Source organism: Pristiophorus japonicus, chromosome 24 (assembly GCF_044704955.1).
Source record: "Pristiophorus japonicus isolate sPriJap1 chromosome 24, sPriJap1.hap1, whole genome shotgun sequence".
Classification (NCBI taxonomy): Eukaryota; Metazoa; Chordata; class Chondrichthyes; family Pristiophoridae; genus Pristiophorus; species Pristiophorus japonicus.
The window spans coordinates 29,676,341-29,696,028 of NC_092000.1; the positions used below are offsets into that span (position 1 = coordinate 29,676,341).

At 50.0% G+C, this 19,688-nt stretch overlaps 1 protein-coding gene across 1 annotated transcript in view; it reads right to left on the reverse strand.

Annotated features, from left to right (window-relative positions):
* The window catches only part of lmx1al (LIM homeobox transcription factor 1, alpha-like), a 345,874-nt gene that overhangs the window by 20,829 nt on the left and 305,357 nt on the right, over positions 1 to 19,688 (reverse strand). Inside the window, exons 3-6 of the mRNA XM_070867079.1 lie at positions 15,137 to 15,369; positions 6,228 to 6,394; positions 1,965 to 2,042; positions 672 to 798 (exon numbers count right to left, since the gene is read on the reverse strand). Coding sequence (XP_070723180.1) covers positions 672 to 798; positions 1,965 to 2,042; positions 6,228 to 6,394; positions 15,137 to 15,369 — 605 coding nt within the window. The remainder of the gene's footprint in view (positions 1 to 671; positions 799 to 1,964; positions 2,043 to 6,227; positions 6,395 to 15,136; positions 15,370 to 19,688) is intronic.

Sequence of the window (19,688 nt, forward strand, 5' to 3'; positions counted from 1 at the left end):
CTTATACGAGCATAGAATTTTACTGCACAGAAGGAGGCCATTTGGCCCATTGTGCATCTACCGGCTCTTTGGTAGAACGATCCAATTAGTCCCACTCCTCCGCTCTTTTCCCATAGCCCTGCAATTTTTTTCTTTGAGTATTTATCCAATTCCCTTTTAAAAGTTACCGTTGAATCTGCTTCCAGCGCCCTTTCAGGCAGTGTATTCCAAATCATAACAACTCGCCGCATAAATGTTCATTTCTCAGGTCCTTTTGCCAATTATCTTAAATCTGTGAGTTTTGATATTGAATCTTCTGTCAGTAGAAATAGTTTCTACTCTATCAAAACCTTTTTGAACAGTTCTATTAGATCTCGCCTTAATGTTCTCTGCTCAAAGGAGAACAATCTCAGTTTCTCCAGTCACACCACATAACTGAAGTCCCGCATCCCTGATACCATTCTAGCAATTTGTACCCTTTGTACCCTCTGCAATTCGTCTCCATTTACCTCCTCTCTCCCTGTTTGCTGCTGGCACCAACATAAGAACATAAGAAATAGGAGGAGTAGGCCATACGGCCCTCGAGCCTACTCCGCCATTTAATACGATCATAGCTGATCCGATCATGGACTCAGCTCCACTTCCCTGCCCGCTCCCCATAACTCCTTAATCCCAACAGCCCATTTTCTCACCTTCACTGTCTTCGTTGCTCTGCCTGGCTCCTCGATTCGAGCTGTGTCGAGTCCCCAAGTGCTGGCAGTTCAGTTGCTCTTGTTCCTGCTGCTGCTGCTGCTGTTGCCTTCGAGCAAGTTTCTTCATCTGGAGGTTTCAAAGTACAACAAAGGAAACACATTGTTTTCTCAATCGCAACTTTCATGCTTCAAACCAGAGAGCATTGGGCTTTCCCTTCGCGTTATAATACTGGTCTTTGATAAATTTTGAACTCGGGATTTCTTTGAGCAGAAAGACATAGAAAGGGGGTTAATTTCGACTTTGCGAGGCCTCTGCGAGTTTGAGGCCCCGACCTCACTTAAATTTGGCAGCTGAGCTGCACGGAGCCAACCAGAAGTTCCGGTGCAGGGCTGAGGCCTAAGGATCGGGCCTAGACGGCCACCAACGACATGGATTAGGGGGTCGGGGGTGCCACGATCGAGGAGGGTGGGGGCTCCTGAAGCCCACAGAATAATTCAACACTTGCCTTTTCGGTTCCATCGCCTGTGGAACGGGTCGGAGTGACAGCAGGGCAGTGCCAACTCAAACCGGCAACGGGGTCCATTTACGTCACAGGGTCCCACGTTGAAGGGGCCTATTGCCTGAAACGGCGATTAACGAGCGGGTATCAACAGAGCGGAGAGATCACCCACCCCATTTTGAGGAGGTTACCGGCCCATTAATACCAAGTTTTGCATTTATATAGCGCCTTTCACAACCTCAGGACGTCCCAAAGCACTTTACAGCCAATTAAGTTCTTTTTAAGTGTAGACACTATTGTAATGTGGGAAACACGGCAGCCAATTTTCACACAGCAAGCTCCCGCAAACCGCAATGAGATAAATGTCCAGATAATCCGTTTTGTTTTAGTGATGTTGGTTGAGGGATAAAATATTGGTCAGGATACTGGGGCAAACTCCTCTGCACTTCTTCGAAATAGTGCCACCTGAGGGAGCAGACAGGGCCTCGGTTTAACGTCTCATCCGAAAGACGGCACCTCCGACAGTGCAGTGCACCCTCAGCACTGCACTGGGAGTGAGAGCCTAAATTTATATGCTCAAGTCCCTGGAGTGGGATTGGAACCCACAACCTACTGACTCAGAGACGAGAGAGCTGCTCGCTGAGCCACTGGGCATTGAGGCCACATTTAACTCTCTGTGCTGGAGAAAGATAGCATTGGTAGAGAGCGGCAGTGGAAGGGCTGTGCGGCGAAAATTAAACAAATAGTGGGGGCGGTGGTGGGTAAAATGACATATTGGAAAAGGGACTCTCACCTTGGCTCTTTGGTTTTGAAACCAGACTTGGACAACCCGGACAGTGAGGCCAGTCTCTGCAGCGAGTGTCTCCCTGACCTGGAACAAGACAATTCCGAAAGAATCAAGGGAACTGCTACTGAGAATCGCTCCACATCATCCCCTAATCATCCCCCCCTCCCCCTTCCCCTGAAGGTGCTGTCTCTCTGCTGGGCTCCAGCTGCTGTCCGGTACCTCACCCAAGTGGCTGTTCTTGACGTGTGAGCCTCAGGAGTGCGACGAAATACTCTCCACTTTCCTGGATGGCTGCAGCTGCAACAACGCTCAAGAAGCTTGACACCATCCAGGACAAAGCAGCCCGCTTGATCGGCCACTAGCACCTGAACCATCCACCACCTGCTGTGTAAAGCAATGTTTCCTCATGTCACCTCTGGCCAATCACCTTAAATCTGAGTCCTCCAGTTAATGACACTTCTGGAAACAGTTTCACTTTATTTGCTCTAGTAAAACCATTCATGATTTTGAACACTTCTATCAAATCTCTTAACCTTCTCTGCTCTAAGGAGAACAATCCCAGCTTCTCCAGTCTCTCCACATAACTGAAGTCCCTCAACCCTGATATTATTCTGGTAAATCTCCTCTGCACCCTCTCTAAGGCCTTGACATCCTAAAGTGCGGTGCCCAGAATTGAACACAGTACTCCAGCTAAGGCTTAACCAGTAATTTATAAAAGTTTAGCATAACATCCTTGTTTTTGTACTCTATGCCTCATCACACATGCCTTTTTAACAACCTTTTTAACCTGTCCTGCCACCTTCAAAGATCTGTGTACATACACCCCCAGGTCTCTGTGTTCCTGCACCCCCTTTAAACTTGTACCATTTAGTTCATATCTCCTCATTTTTCCTACCAAAGTGTATCACTTCACACTTCTCTGTGTTAAATTTCATCTGCCACGTGTCTGCCCCTTTCCCCATGTCCTCCTGTTACTATCCTCATTGTTACTACATTTCCGAGGTTCGTATCATCTGCAAACTTTGAAATTATACCCTGTACATCCAGTCCCAGTCATTAATATATATCAAAAAGAGCAGTGGTCTTAATATTGACCCCTGTGAATAGCACTGTCTACTTCCCTCCAGTCTGAAAAACACCAATTCACCATTACTCTCTGCTTTCTGTCCCTTAGGTAAATTTGAAGCCATGCTACCACTGTCCCTGTAATCCCATGGGCTTTAATTTGCTAATTTTGCCAACAAGACTTCACTCCTGAACAGCCCTGAACGACTCAGCTCCATGTCAGTAAGTGACCGAGTCTGGAGCTGCTAACTATCAGTGAAGTAGTTGGTGCCAGGGTGTAAGGCAAATTCGGCATCTTCAATCCCACTGTGCATTGTCCAAGGGGTGTTTTAGAACAGTCTCCTCTGTCTGTTGGATGCAAGGGCCCTACTTGAAAAGAGCTTAGAACAGAAGATCATAAGAAATAGGAGCAGGAGTAGGCCATCTGGCCCCTCGAGCCTGCTTTCCATTCAATACGATCATGGCTGATCCGATAATGGACTCAGGTCCACTTCCATGCCCGTTCCCCATAACCCCTTAATCTCTTATCGGTTAAGACGCTGTCTATTTCTGTCTTAAATTTATTCAAGGTCCCAGCTTCCACAGCTCTCTGAGGCAGTGAATTCCACAGATCCACAACCCTCCGAGAGAAGAAATTCCTCCTCATCTCAGTTTTAAATGGGCGGCCCTTTATTTTAAGATTATGCCCCTAGTTCTAGTCTTCCCCATCAATGGAAACATCCTCTCTGCATCCACCTTGTCAAGCCCCCTCATAATCTTATACGTTTTGATAAGATCACCTCTCATTCTTCTGAATTCCAATGTGTAGAGGCCCAACCTACTCAACCTTTCCTCATAAGTCAACCCCCTTGGGACAGTCGAAACCCAATTTCTATTAAGCGTGGGCCCACAGCAAAATCAGCCCCGATCTCTGTCATAAAGAACCTGAAGATGTCAGTTCCAGGTCAAGAGGATGCTCTGAGGTTGGGCCAGAGGCATGTTATTTAGGGCGGCCAGAGGTAACTTTAGTCTGCCACTGTCAGGGTGTACTTGATCTGGAGGTGCTTGGCACTGGACAACAAGGGCGGAATAATGACGCCTCTCCCAGGCCACAGTGACCCAAGGCCCTGACAATGACTCGCCAACCAGCCTAGCTCACTAACGGGACATGTCACTGGGACACCGGGATTCCTCTTCTGTAGATGGAAGCACAAAATTACAATGGGATATCGACAGGATAGGCAAAACTATGGCAAATGGATTTCAACATTGGCAGATGTGAGGTCATCCACTTTGGACCTAAAAAGAATAGAACAGGGTACTATCTAAATGGTGAAAAGCTAAAATCAGTGGCGGTCCAAAGAGACTACTGGGTCCAGGTACATCGATCATTAAAATGCCACGAACAGAAACAGAAAATAATCAAAAAAGCTGATGGAATGCTGGCCTTTATATCTAGAGGACTAGAATACAAGGGGGTAGAAGTTATGCTGCAGCTGGTTAGATCACACCTGGAGCACTGTGAGCAGTTCTGGGCTCCACACATCAGGAAGGAGGAAATGCAGCATAGGTTTACCAGAATGATATCTGGACTTCAAGGGTTAAGTTACAAGGAGAGATTACACAAATTAGGGTTACATTTCCTAGCTTTTAGAAGTTTTCAGAATATTAAGGGGAACTGATAGGGCAGATAGAGTGAAACTATTTCTACTGGTTGGGAATTCTGGGATTTGGGGGCATTGTCAAAAAATTAGAGCCAGGCCTTTCAGGAGTGAAATAAGGAAACACTTCTACACACAAAGTGTGGTAGAAGTTTGGAACTCTCTCCCGCAAACAGCAATTGATGCTGGGTCAATTGTTAATTTTAAACTGGAGATTGATTGCTTTCTGTCAACCAAAGACTTTTGGGTCGTTTGCGACCGGGTTTTCGCTGGGTTTTGATCCTCTGCGGCGAAAAATGGGGCGGTCAGCTGTTTTGCGTCCGGGCGCGATCCTCGGCTCGGTTTTTGGGGCGGTGCTTAGAAGCACCTCCGGGGAGAGCTGAACCGGGTATGCAACGGCTCGCATTGCGACACTGGCAGAAGTTTTGTCAATTCACCCGACCAATACGCCGCAAAACACGCCCCGCAGTGACCGCCGGGGAAAACACAGCTCTGCCGGCCGGGGTAAGTTGGAAAAACTGCAAAAAAGGTAAGGTCCAGATTTTATTTTTGCAGCGATTTGTGTGGTAAGGGTGTTTGGCAATGTTTTTTGAATGTTTTTGTGAATTTCTTTTTTCCCTCCCAAGGCCTCTCTCGGAGTGCTCCCGGCCACGCACTAAAGTTGGCGAGGATCCCGCTTTTGTGCCGTAAAACTAGTACATCGCCTCCCTTTACGCCAGCTCGCAGATCAGCCATGAGGGGCTGAATGGCCTCCTACTGTTCCTATGTTTGATCTGGTTAAACTCCAGTAGCAGTCTTGAGAACACACTTGGGGGAATCCCTAAGCATTGCACCTAATCCCTGGGGGTGTCTCGATAGGGGGAGAGGGTGCCTCTCTATCGAGAAATTCTAACAGTGTAAACTTCTCAGGAGCTTGATTCAGTGACTCCAAAAGAGTCGGACACATGGCTGAACCAGCACAATAATTTCCCCTCAATGAGGGCAAAGTCCACCCTAGGGAAAGGAAACAATCAGTGCCCGGCCAGGCACCCGAGCAGAACTATTTCACCGAATGCTCAGCTCCCACTGAAACACCCGCAGCAGAAAATAAAATGAGGAGAATAAAATTTAAAAAAAGACGCGGCAACAGGAAAGATGAAGGAGAAACTAATTAGACCGCTGAGCACAGCATGGGTCCAGTACAGATGCTGATATCACTTGGCAACGCACAAGGCTGCAAAATGTCACAGCAGCCCATCTGTGCAGTTTCAAAATCGGCCTGCCACCACCCCCCCCAGGTCAAACCGTCCATATCCATCTTCCTCTAGACCTTGCCGACACTCTGCCCCGCCTTGACGATCACACAGTTCGGCTTTAAAGTCCGTGGACTTCCTTAGAAAGATTCCAGAGGTGATTCTCCTGGGGTCGGCACCTGGGCATGGTGGATATCGGAAAATTGGGCGGCTGGGATTGTGCGGCAGCCACCCCAGGCTGGCTGCTGCCTGGGTACAGACCCAGGAACATCTCCCCCTCCGTTAGGGTGGCACCTTAATGTGCCTCAGTGCCCTTCCGCCCTCGCTCATACCTTCCTGCAGGGTTTGGACGACACCTCAAAGGAAGCCTTGAAGGCCCGTCTCTGCTGGGTGGTGAGTATCGTCCGTGGGCGCTTGGACCTCTTGTGGTCCTTGCCCTCGTCACCACCCTTGCCTGGGGTCTGCCCAGGTTGTTCACTGTCCTCGTCGTCACTTTTCACTGTAAGGAAGCACACAGAGAGATGGCGAAATGCCCTGTTACATTGACCCCAAGAACGGTATGTCTATTTATAGAGGCTCAGAAGTCTCGCCCCTGGTGATAAATTGGGGTCACCGTCCCCAAAAGGAGGCGGAGCCCTAAATCAAGTGCTCCACTTCCTTCCTGGGGCGGGAGCGGGAGCACACGGTTCAGTAGCGCAACGCACTGGGCCGCATAGCACTGCCACGTACGGGGGCTCTTCCCTGAATTAAAGGCAAGGGCCCAAGCGGCAAACTCTGCATATTGGGAACCCACCTACCCCGGGCCCCGGGGAGCGGGGGTGCCGCGCGATCAGCCAAAGCCACACTGGAGCGGAAAAGAAAACAGGAGATTTTTTTTTTCCGTAGCAGTCGGTCACCTCCCCGTTAAATTTCGCCCCGCGAGCGACTGGCCGCCCGGGTCCTCGTCCCCCGAAACTGTCGCTGTTTTTGCCTGGCGCAGCTACAGAAGGTGAAACCCAATTTAGGGTGCGGGATGCCAACTGGGCGATGCGCGCGGCGATAATGTCATGATCACCCGGCCAGGAGATCGGGGGCGCAGCGCCATAGGGCCGCCGCTCAGCTCCCGCTGAATTTAGCAGGAGCCAATGTCAATGCCGCACCCGGTCGCAAAGTCGGGAGTGCTAACGCGTGGCGCAAATGACCCCGATTTCTCCCTCACAGTTTTTATGATGTCCTAATGCGCTTCGAGCAACAACGCGCACCTTTAATGAGGAAAAATGCCCTGAGGCGCTTCACAGGGCTGTAATCGACGGAAATTGAACAGGTGGGCAAACATGCCAGCCAAATCACGCATAGCAAGATTCACGCACAGCGAATGAATGAGCAGATTGGTTGAGGGAGAAATGTTGGGCAGGACAACAGTAAACACCTCCCCTGCTCTTATTCGAATACAGCCACGGGATCTTGTACATACAGCTGATCCGACTGTCTCATCCGACGGTCGTGCAGCACTCCCTCAATACTGTACTGGAGTGTCCCACCCAAGTAAAAAAAAGACTTACATTTATATAGCGCCTTTCACGACTCCTGGGCATCCCAAAGTGCATTACAACCAATGAAGTACTTTTGGAGTGCAGTGACTGTTGTAATGTAGGAAACGCGGCAGCCAATTTGCGCACAGCAAGCTCCCACAAACAGCAAAGAGATAATGACCCGATAATCTGTTTTAGTGATGTTGATTGAGGGATAAATATTGGCCAGGACACTGGGGATAAGACCTGGAATTTCGGGTCTCCTGGAGGCCCTGCCATATTTGAGGAGAGGACCCGATTGTGGGTGGGGTCGGAGAGAGTGTGGGGGGGGGGGGTGGGAGAGATTGTGGGGGGGGGGGGGAAAGAGATTGTGGGGGAGGGGTGGGAGAGATTGTGGGGGGGGGGGAAGAGTGTGGGGGGGTTCGGAGAGAGTTTGGGGGGGTTCGGAGAGAGTGTGGGGGGGTTCGGAGAGAGTGTGGGGGGGGTTCGGAGAGATTGTGGGAGGTGGGAGAGATTGTGGGGGGTGTGGGAGAGATTGTGGGGGGGGTGGGAGAGATTGTGGGGTGTTGGGAGAGATTGTGGGGGAGTGGGAGAGATTGTGGGGGGGGGTGGGAGAGATTGTGGGGGGGAGGTTGGAGAGATTGCCGGGAGGGGGAGGGATTGCGGGAGACGGCGGGGGGGGGGGGCGGGGGGAGAGGGATTGCAGGATGTGGGTTGGGAAATATTGCGGGGGGGGGTGGGAGAGATTGTGGGGGTTGGGAGATATTGCAGGGGGGGTGGGAGAGATTGTGGGGGGGAGGTTGGAGAGATTGCCGGGAGGGGGAGGGAGAAGAGGGATTGCAGGATGCGGGTTGGGAGATATTGCAGGGGGGGCGGGAGAGATTGTGCGGGGGGGGGGGGGATTGCGGGTGGAGGGGGGGGGGTGGAGAGAGGGATTGCAGGATGCGGGTTGGGAGATATTGCAGGGGAGGGTGGGAGAGATTGCGGGAGCGGGGTTCGGTGGGATTGCAGGAGGGGGAGTTGGAGAGATTGCAGGGGTGGGTTTACAGCTAAGCATGTTGGGCCGGGGAGAGGAACTCCTGCTCCCCCTGCAAGGGCTGATGAAGCGGACACCTTCAGCTGTCAACTTTCCTGAGGCTCAGAAGCGCGACCTGCCGGAGTGACATCAAAATGGAGGCATGCAACCTCCCTCAAATATTGTAAGGAGCGACCCGCCTCCTTAGAGCGGATTGCTCCCCCCCAATCGCCCTCCGTTAAAACCGGAAATGGGCGGGTCATCCAGTATTTTTATTTGCAACCTCGCTGTTCCTCACTTTATTGAGAGTTGTACCATATATATATATATTGTAACTTTTACCCCAAGACTCCTTTGTGACACTTTATCCAATGCTTTTTAACCCCAATTCTAAAATATTTACTTTGTTGCCTTTGGCTGTATCCTTGATCATTTCCTTGAAGAATTTCGGTTACTGGATAGTGATTAGGAGTGGAGATCTAATATTTACCTTTTATTGCCCACTTGAACACATAATCCAGGCTGACACTCCAGTGCTGCACTGTCGGAGGTGCCCGTCTTTTGGATGAGATGTTAAACTCTCTTAGGTGGGTGTAAAAGATCCCACGGCACTATTTCGAAGTAGAGAAGGGGAATTCTCCCCGGTGTCCTAGTCAATATTTATCCCTCAATCAACATCACTAAAACAGATTATCTGGTTAGTATTGTAATGTATTTGCTTCATGGGTTCTTTGCTTAAGAATTCATAGCAACATCATCATGGACAGTCCCTCGGAATCGAGAAAGACTTGCTTCCACTCTAAAAATGAGTTCTCAGGTGACTGTACAATCCTATCGGCTCACCCCTCAGCCTTCTCTTTTCTAGAGAAAAAAGCTCCAGCCTGTTCAATCTTTCCTGACAGGTATAAGCTCTCAGCTCTGGTATCATCCTTGTAAGTGTTTTTTTCACCTTCTCCAGTGCCTTGATATCCTTTTTATAATATGGAGGCCAGAACTGTGCTCAATGTGGTCTATCAAAGTTCTGCGTGAGAACACCAGCGGCAGGTCGGGGCCATAAAAGAGGCTGCGAGCGGCCTTGGGGAGCAGCGTGGCAGAGTACCACGGCAAGGAACAGCGCGAGCTGGTGCAGGAGGGCGACGGCAGCGAAGAGTGACGTCATCGAGGTCCAGGTCGGTGATTGGAGCGTGGGCAGGTACAGCAGGAGCAGCGAGGTCAGGGCGAAGGATTGTAGAGGGACATGATCGGGGCCCAAGAGAGGCGTGAGTTCGGGGCCAGGGGCCCAGGGGCAGCAAGGGCCAGCCCACACTGTGATATGTGTGCACACTAGGTCCGTGCAGCAGAGCTGGTCTCCAGTCATCTTGGTTAATCCTTGCCACTGGACCAAGACCTAAATCTGTCAAGCCCTTGTGCAATAGCCACCCCACGTTAAAAAAATCCACGGGTAAAATAATTCACCAACAACAAAAATTTAAATCCTGTAGTTAGAACAGCTGAATAGGTTGTGGTTTCCTGGTTGCTTGTGGACTTCTCCACTGCACCTGGAACTCGCTCCCTCTCCGGACTCTGAGGATTTGGAACAAATCCAGGTTTGAACTCTTTCCTCCCTCTGAATTCTGTTCTCCTGATCCGGCGGCATCCTCCGGAGTCCCTTCGGCTGGTCCAACGCTGGCCCGGGAGTCCCGTCGGCCAACTCTGAGCCGGCCGCAGCAACGACCCCAGAATCCTTTCGGCCTGTGGCCCAACCTGCGGAGGCGAAAGCAGCTGGAGAAGCCGCGGCGAAGCCCCTGTCGGGCACGTGATGCGGGTAATGGCGGCAGGCACATGGCGCGGGGCACGTGGCGCAGGTAATGACTGCAGACATGTAGTGTGGGTAATGGTGGTGTGTATGTGGTGCGGGTAATGGCGGTGGGCACGTGGATGGGTAATGGCGGCGGCCACTCTGTCTTCTCCCACGCCTCCTCGAGAAGCTAAAATGGAGCAGGGCCCCTCCCCTCATCACATCTCAGATCTTCCACCACCTCTCCTGAAGGCGCTGCTCAGTGCTGCGCTTATGGCTCACATCCCACCGTGGGCAACTAGGCCCAAACAGCAGAGCCTGGTCTCCTGTCGTCTCAGACCCCCTTGCCACTGGACCAAGACCTTTCTCTGCTAAGCCCATGTGGTAGGCGGTGTGCAACGGCCACCCCACATTAAAAGAACTCACACACAGGCATCTTCCACTCTTCAAAATGAAGTTTGGGACCTGGAACATCAGGACCCTCATGGACAACACCAACAGTGACAGACCGGAATGCCGCACAGCTATCTTTGCCCGGGAACTCAGACGCTTTGACATTGACATCGCTGCCCTAAGTGAGACCCGGCGGGCAGGGGAAGGCCAGCTCAAAGAACAAGGTGGGGCTACATCTTCTTCTGAAAAGGTAAACCAGAGGAAGAAGAATGGCGCCTCCATGGAGTTGGCTTCACCATCAAGAATGAGCTGGTCGGCCGCCTAAGAGACTCCCCCTGCAGGATAAGTGAACGTCTAGTGACTCTCCGACTCACTTTAGCCCAGAACCAGTGCGCCACAGTCATCAGCGTGTACGCCCAACACAACAGATGAGACCAAAGAGGAATTCTAGTCCAGCCTCGAACATTCCCTGTCCCGAGTCCCTACGGATGACAAGCTGATCCCCCCTGGTGACATCAACGCCATTAACATTAATATAAAATAACGACGGCAACAGAAACAATGGCGCAGAAAAATCAATGGGGCACTCAAAGACCGAGTTAAGAATGCTCTATACAGCCAGCGCCTCACTACAAACCTGGCGACCCTCGATGGTCCTGAGACGCGGAGTGCCCACAGCGCCTGGTCTGCCCTCCAGGCCACCATAACCGGCATCTGCGACGAGACGCTCAATCACTCAACCAGGAAACACCAAGACTGGTTTGACGAGAACGACCATGAGATCCGGGAGCTAATATGCCGCAAGCGCAGGGCATTTCTGAACCAAAAGCAGCAACCCAATTTCGGGAGCAGCAAAGCAGCTCATAGCAACACATTGCTATTAAGAACGAGTTGGTTTATTAAAAGGTTTAACACTCAAACTACACATTACCCGTTCATCCACCAGGCTCACAACTGCATACCTCATCATGGATGACCTAGACCCAACAGACTGGATGTTGTGTATGCAAAAACTGTTGACTGAGTACAGTATAACTCCAAGAGTTGGCTCTGCCTTATTAAGGCCCAAAGTGACTAATATACAAAATGGCTGGCCTTTTATACTTGGCCTGCACATACGTGCGTGCAGCCCAATGGCCTCCAACAGTGACGCCATCTAGTAGCTAGTGATCCCAAAAGTACATACACGACATTGGAGTATTATTGAGTCTTGTGAACATCACGTGACTGGCTAAGCCAATCCCAATGCAACAGATCTACAACTATTTTGTGTAGGACGATAAATCAAGTGCTCCCTTATTAATGGGTGGCATTAAAACCGACAATTAAACCAATTCACTTTCAACCAGGAACATAAATCAAATCAAAATTTGGGTGCCGGGGGTGTTGATGCACTACAATCCCTCTGGTGCCCACCTCTCGTGGAAGGCTGCAAGGGACACCCTGGTTCGAGTGTAATCGCGGAAGAGAGGCTGGCAATCGGGCTGAACGACCCCCTCGACCGCCCGCTGCCTGGACCAGTTGACCACCTTGGGCATGCCCAGGAGCAGTCCGACAAGGAGTCCTTCCGACCTGCCCACTCCCCTCCACACAGGGTGCCCTAAGATCTGGAGCATGGGACTGAAGTGCAACCAGAATTTGAGGAGCAGCCCCTTCAAATAGTGGAAGAGGGGTTGCAACCTCGCACATAACATAGACATGGAGCACGGACTCCTCTAGATTGCAGAAATGGTAACAGATCTACAATCACAGGTGCATACATTACAATGATCACATTGCTGTTTACGGGAGCTTGTTTTGTGCAAATCAGTTGCCGTGTTCCCTGCAGTAAAACAGCGACCACACTTCAAAAGGTACTTCGTTGGTTGTAAAGCGCTTTGGGATGCCCGGTGATTGTGCAAGGCGCTATAGAAATGCAAGTTCTGTCTTTCTCCCTTCTTGCTGAGTTTTATGTGAGTTGACCAAAAGTCGACAGGTATTTTAAGAGACTGGCAGCCTGACCAGACTCAGCCTGTACCTCTAATGCAGAACTGTGAAAAACTGCTTCTTTCTTTCTCTGAAGATTTTACTCGTGTTCAGTCAAACAAAGCACACAAGACTTGAAGATCCCTAAAGCTTCCATTTCTCATGGTGATGTGTCACTGAGGTCACTCTGTTTCAGGGGAGTATTTTTTTGAATAACTCCAGCAATAAATAACATGGACAGCTCCCTGTGCCCTATCACCTCGAGAAGCCTTCACTCCCTTTTCTGGGTGGTAGCTCCGCTTGCTCCTGAATATCTGACAGCTCGATGATGGCTGTGCAACACCCCTCTGACCTGTGAATTATTCAAATATCTTGCTGCTGCTCCTGGCTCTTCTCTAACTTCATGCGAATTATCGACAAAGCTAAAGTCCGTCCAGGACTCAAAAATGACTCCAATATGATAGAGGTGTTCAAAAACATGAAGCGTCTGGAAAGAGGAGATAGAGAGAAACTGTTCCCATTGGCGGAAGGGTCAAGAACCGGAGGACACAGATTTAAGGTGATTGGCAAAAGAACCAAAGGCGGCCTGAGATAAAAACTTTTTTCGCAGCGAGTGGTTATAATCACCTGAATGGCTGGTGGAGGCCGACTCAACCATGGCTTTCAAAAGGAAGTTGGATAAGTACCTGAGAGAAAATAATGTGCAGGGCTAGGGGGAAAGGGCGGGGGAGTGGGACTAGCTCAGGTGCTCTTGCAGAGAGCCACATGGGCTCGACGGGTCGAATGGCCTCCTTCAGTGCTGTAACCATTCTATGATTCTATGTAGAGGGATTACCTAGCACCTCTCTCACAATCCTAGGCAAGGTACAGGGAAGAGCCTGGGTGGATGTAATGTATGTACCTGTGAGGATGCTCACAGGGTTTGTGGAGCTGTTGAGTTGGGAGTGGCTTAGCCAGTCACGTGATGTTCACAAGACTCAATAAAACCCCAGCTAGTTGGGTTTGGGGGTTCCACGATGAGGCAGGGGGGTTGTGAGCCTGGTGGATGAACTGGTAATGTGTAGTGTGATTGTTAAACCTTTTGCTAATAACATAGAAACATAGAAAATTACAGCGCAGAAGGAGGCCATCCCGGCCCATCATGTCCGCGCTGGCCGACAAAGAGCCGCTCGGCCCTCAGTCAGCAGCCCTGAAGGTTACATATGAAAAATGAACAATGGCGGAAAGGTAAAGAGCACCCAGCTCAATCAGTCCGCCCCACACAACTGCGATACCCCTAATACTAAAACATTCTACATTCCACCCCAACCGGAGCCATGTGATAAACCAACTAGTTCTTATTAGCAGTGTGTTCCTATGAAGCAAATACATTACAAAAAGTGCCTGCTCTCTCACCGGCAGTCTCCTACCTCTCTCCCTCCATCTCAGCCTTGTTTCTCTCACTACTTTAGCAACACTATGGTCCCCACTCTAGTCAACTTTCATCTATTGATCCTTTTGAGCTCTATGGGTGTCAGCCATGGCTCAGTGGGCAGCACTCTCACCTCTGAGTCAGATGATCATGGGTTCAAGTCCCATTCCAGAGACTTGAGCACAAAATTTAGGCTGGCACTCAGTGCAGTACTGAGGGAGAGTTGCACTGTCAGAGATGCCATCATTCAGATGCAACGCTAGTGCCGTGGGATCTTTTACATCCCAGCTAAGATGGCAGACAGGACCTCGGTTTAACATCTCGTTCGAAAGATGACACCTCCAACAGTGCAGCACTCCCTCAGCACTGCACTGGGAGTGTCAGCCTGGATTATGTGCTCAAGTCCCTGGAGTGAGACTTGAATCCACAACCTTCTGAGTCAGAGGCAAGAGTGCTACCCAGTGGGCCACAGCTGACACAACTGAACGGATGATCTGTTTTAGTGATATTGGTTGAGGGATAAATAATGGCTGGGACACTGGCGAGAACTCCCAACACTTCATCCAGCTAACACAGAATTATTATATGTTGTTATTTTGGTCATCTCAAAACTCGGCTGACCGTTTCCTAACTCGCCCCAAATCCCACTCACCCATCACCCCTGTGCTCGCTGATCTATATTGGCTCCCAGTTAAGCAATGCCTTGAATTCAAAATTCTCATCCTTGTTTACAAATCCCTCCATGGCCTCGCCCCTCCCCATCTCTGTGATCTCCTCCAGCCCCACAACCCCCCCGAGATGTCAGCACTCCTCTAATTCTGCCCTCCTGAACATCCCTGATTATAATTGCTCAACCATTGATGGCCGTGCCTTCAGTTGCCTGGGCCCCAAGCTCTGGAACTCCCTGCCTAAACCTCTCTACCTCTCTTTCCTCCTTCAAGACGTTCCTTAAAACCTACCTCTTTGACCAAGCTTTAGTCACCAGTGCTAATTTCTCCTTACGTGGCTCGGTGTCAAATTTATTTGTTTTGTCTTATAACACTGCTGTGAAATGCCTTGGGCGTTAAAGGCGCTGTATAAATAAGGGTTGTTGTTGTTGTTGGAGGGTGTCCTGCACTGGACAAGACCAATCTGCACGTTAACCGGAGCTGCGGCCTTGCTGTGGGTACCTGTCTCGGTCGGGGCGGGACTGACCCCGCTCAGCATTTCCCTCTCCTTCTCGTAGTCGCTGCGACAGAGCAGCTGGCCCTTCTTCAGCACAAACTCGTCGCCCTGTTGCAGGCGGCGCTCACACTCGCAGCAGCTGAAGCACTCGACGTGGTACACGCTCCCCAGCACCCGCATGATGAACTCGGAGGGCCCAATCACCTTGGCGCAGCCGCTGCACTTTGTGACGAACAGTCTGGAAAACAAAAGTTTGGGGGCGGGGAAGGTGTCAGAGACTGCAGGGAGGTAGAGAGAGAGAGAGAGACAGAGGATAGGAATGGTCGCTGGAAGGACCACAGTCACGCAACAGACAGTGGAGGGTAGCAATTGACCCTTAACTCTGCGTTAAAGTAACACGCACAGCACTATAGTTCAGACACACTAAACAGTGATCCATTCGCTCCACCAATTGGAAACCCTACACCAGTTCATGACAGGTACACGTTACTGAGTTATACAGGACCTACTGCACGGAAACAGGCCATTCGGCCCAATTGGTCTACGCCAGTATTCGCTCCACACAAGCCTCCTCCCATCCTACTTCTTATTGAAAGGTATAAGATTCTTGACAGAGAGGATGTTTCCCCTCGTGGGATTAATCTAGAATTTTAAATGGAAATGAGGAGGGATTTCTTCTCGCAGAGGGTCGTGAATTTTTGGAATTCTCTATCCCGGAGAGCTGTGGAGGATGGGTCATTGAATATATTCAAGGTGGAGATAGACAGATGTTTGAACGATAGGGGAGTCGAGGGTTATGGGAAGTGGGCAGGGAAGTGGAGTTGAGGCTAAGTTCAGATCAGCCAGGATCTTATTGAATGGCGGAACAGGCTCAAGGGGCCAAGTGGCCTATTCCTGCACCTATTTCTTATGTTTTCTTATGTTTTTCATCTTAGCTTATCAGCATAACCTCCTAGCCATACTCCCTAAAGTGCAGCCTTAAACCTTAAGACACTGTGATGGAAGCAAGTCAACACTTGATCAATCTCTGCACATACTTAACCAACACTCGAGTTCCTGCTCACTGCATCATAAGAACATCAGAAATAGGAGCAGGCCCCTTGAGCCTGCTCCGCCATTCAATAAGTTCATCGCTGATCTTCTACATCAACTCTACTTTCCCGCCTGATCCCCATCTCTCTTGATTCCCTTAATATCCAAAAATCTAGCTATCTCTGTCTTGAATATACTCAACGACTGAGCCTCCACAGCCCTCTGGGGTAGAGAATTCCAAAGATGCAACACCCTCAGTGAAGAAATTTCTGCTCATCTCAGTCCTAAATGACCAAGCCCTTATCCTGAGATTTTGACCCCTGGTTCTAAACTCACCAGCCACGGAACATAGTCTCTCAGCATCTACTCTATCAACCCACGAAGAAATTAATACGCGTCAATGATATCACCTCTCATTCTTCTTAACTCCAGCGAATATAGGCGCATTCTACTCAATCTCTCCTCATAGGACAATCCCCCCATCCCAGAAATTAATCTAGTGATCCTTGCCTCTAATGCAAGTATATCCTTCCTTAGGTAAGGAGACGACAACTGTCCACAGTAGTCCAGGTGTGGTCTCACCAAAGTCCTATATAATTGCAGAAAGACTTCCTTACTCCAACCGCCTTGTAATAAAGGCCAACATAAGAACATAAGAAATAGGAGCAGGAGTAGGTGATTTGGCCCCTCGAGCCTGCTCCGCCATTCAATAAGATCATGGCTGATCTGATCAAGGGCTCAGCTCCACTTCCCTGCCCACTCTCCAAAACCCTTTACTCCCTTATCGCTCAAAAATCTGTGTATCTCCGCCTTAAATATATTCAATGACCCAGCCTCCACAGCACTCTGGAGCAGAGAATGCCATAGATTTACAACCCTGAGAGAGAAGAAATTTCTCCTCACCTCAGTTTTAAATGGGCGGCCCCTTATTCTAAGACTATGCCCCCTAGTTTTAGTTTCCCCTATGAGTGAAAATATCCTCTGCATCCACCTTGTCGAGCCCCCTCATTATCTTATAAGTTTCAATAAGATCACCTCTCATTCTTCTAAACTCCAATGTGTATAGGCCCAACCTGCTCAACCTATCCTCATAAGTCAACCCCCTCATCTCCAGAATCAACCTAGTGAACCTTCTCTGACAGCCTCCAAGGCAAGTATAACATACCATTTGCCTTCTAATTGCTTGCTGTACCTACATGTAAACGCTCTATGAATAGTGTACAAGGACTTCCAAATTCCTCTGCATACCAAATATTGTTGGCATCATTACTGTTGAAATCAAGACCCATGACTCCGTCTCCTACTCTAACTCTTTTCTTTCCCAGGACCTCGAACCATGGAAGTCCCCGCAATCCTCAGTTTCAGTCTCGCAGGTCGCGAACCTGGCAGACATCCGCTCTCAGGGCTCTCCTTAAAGGAGCGGGCGCCAGCGTCCCGGGCCGCCATTTTTTTTTTGTCTGCCAACTCTCGGGTTGGCTCAACGATGACGGGACTAACGTGGTCCTCGCTGCCATCGTGCAGCCTGGCACTCCCACTTAGGTTCTGTCCCACGCTGCCTTGGGGGCCTAGTGGAGGCCATCAGAGGCCTTGCAGAGTGCGCAGTGGCCCTCCCCTTTAATCAAAGGGGAAGGGCGTTGAAACGTTGTCGGCGCTTTGCCGAGCATCCGTGTAGCGCTTCCTTCAGCGCTCCAGTAGCGCCCCGGTTATCGCCCCCAAAGGAGGTGGAGCGTGTGAGATTGCGCTCGGCTTGCTTTGAGTGGCAGTAAGGATGTTTCCATGACCGAGGCGCGGAATGTCCCAGCCTCAGAAGACTACTGCCACAAACCAGGACACAGAGCAATTTTGCCCTGTTGATGTCTTGCTCTCTGGGGTTTGGCCCATCCTACAGGCCTCTCAACAAATCCCTACATGTTTTAATTTATTCATTCACCGGCAACTGCCAACACTGCCCTCGAGAAGGTGGTGGTGAGCCGCCTTCTTGAACCGCTGCAGTCCATGCGGTGAAGGTGCTCCCACAGTGCTGTTAGGGAGGGAGTTCCAGGATTTTGACCCAGCGACAATGAAGGAACGGCGATATACTTCCACGTCAGTATGGTGTGTGACTTGAGGGGAACGTGGAGGTGGTGGTATTCCCATGCGCCTGCTGCCCTTTGTCCTAGGTGGAGGTCGCGGGTTTGGGAGGTGCTGCCGAAGAAGCCTTGGCGAGTTGCTGCAGTGCATCTTGTAGATGGCACACACTGCAGCCACGGTACGTCGGTGGGAGTAAATGTTGAAGGTGGAGGAAGGGGTGCCAATCAAGCGAGTGTACCCGTCTTTGATCAAGTCGCACTTCCACAGGTTTTTGGATTGTTGACATCTCAGATAGACACTACAGACAAGATCCAATCTGCCAAACTGGGTCATCTCAGTGCAAAGACAGGGGGATGTGGCAATACTGACCTATATTGTTGATGTCGCATGGTAATGTAATGGTTAGGATATGGGAGTAGAAACCCAACAGTTCAGGAGCTCACATCGCACTATTTAAAGTTTTAAAACTGATTTCAATAAATCTGACACCAGGAGAAATAAAGACCATGAAAGCTTCTGAATTGTTATAAAAAGACAACCTAGGGAAAGAAGCTTGCTGCCTCACTACATAGTCTGGCCTACATGTGTCTCCAGACCCACACTTATGTGGTTGACTCTTAATACCCTCTGCAGTTGTCCTTATTCATTCTTGGGATGTGGGCATTGCTGGCGGGGCTGACATTTATTGCCAATCTTTAAGGCCATCAGGGGGCAGGAAAGAGTTAACCACAATGGGATGCTGGACTGGAGTCACATATAAAAGAAAGACTTGCATTTATATAGCACCTTTCACGACCACCGGACGCCTCAAAGCGCTTTGCAACCAACGAAGTACTTTTGGAGTGCAGTGACTGTTGTAATGTGGGAAACGCGGCAGTCAATTTGCACACAGCAAGCTCCCACAGACAGCAATGTGATAATGACCAGATAAACTGCTTTTGTTACGTTGATTGAGGGATAAATATTGGCCAGGACACCAGGGATAACTCCCCTGCTCTTCTTCGAAATAGTGCCGTGGGATCTTTTACATCAACTCAGAGAGCAGACCCAAGCTTAATGTCTCATCCAAAAGACGGTACCTCCAACTGTTGTGTATCTATAAAGCATGCACTTCCATGTTCCGCCACCAGGGAGCTCATCCCCTGAAGTCCCAAGGGATCCCAGCATCTCTTGGGAGCACTGTATATAAGCCGGCCCCTAAGGCCTGTTCCTCACTCTGGAGTGTCTTATTAAAGACTGAGGTCACTGTTACTTTAACCTCCCTGTGTGCAGCCTCATCTGTGTTAAGAACACAATAACTGGCGACGAGTATACGAATCCAATGCAAAGATGCAGCAAACTGTGGGCATCCTGGAGAAGTTCTTGGAGGTTGAGGACTGGGAAGCCTATGTTGAACGGCTAGACCAGTACTTTGTAGCCAACGAGCTGGATGGAGAAGGAAGCGCTGCAAAAAGG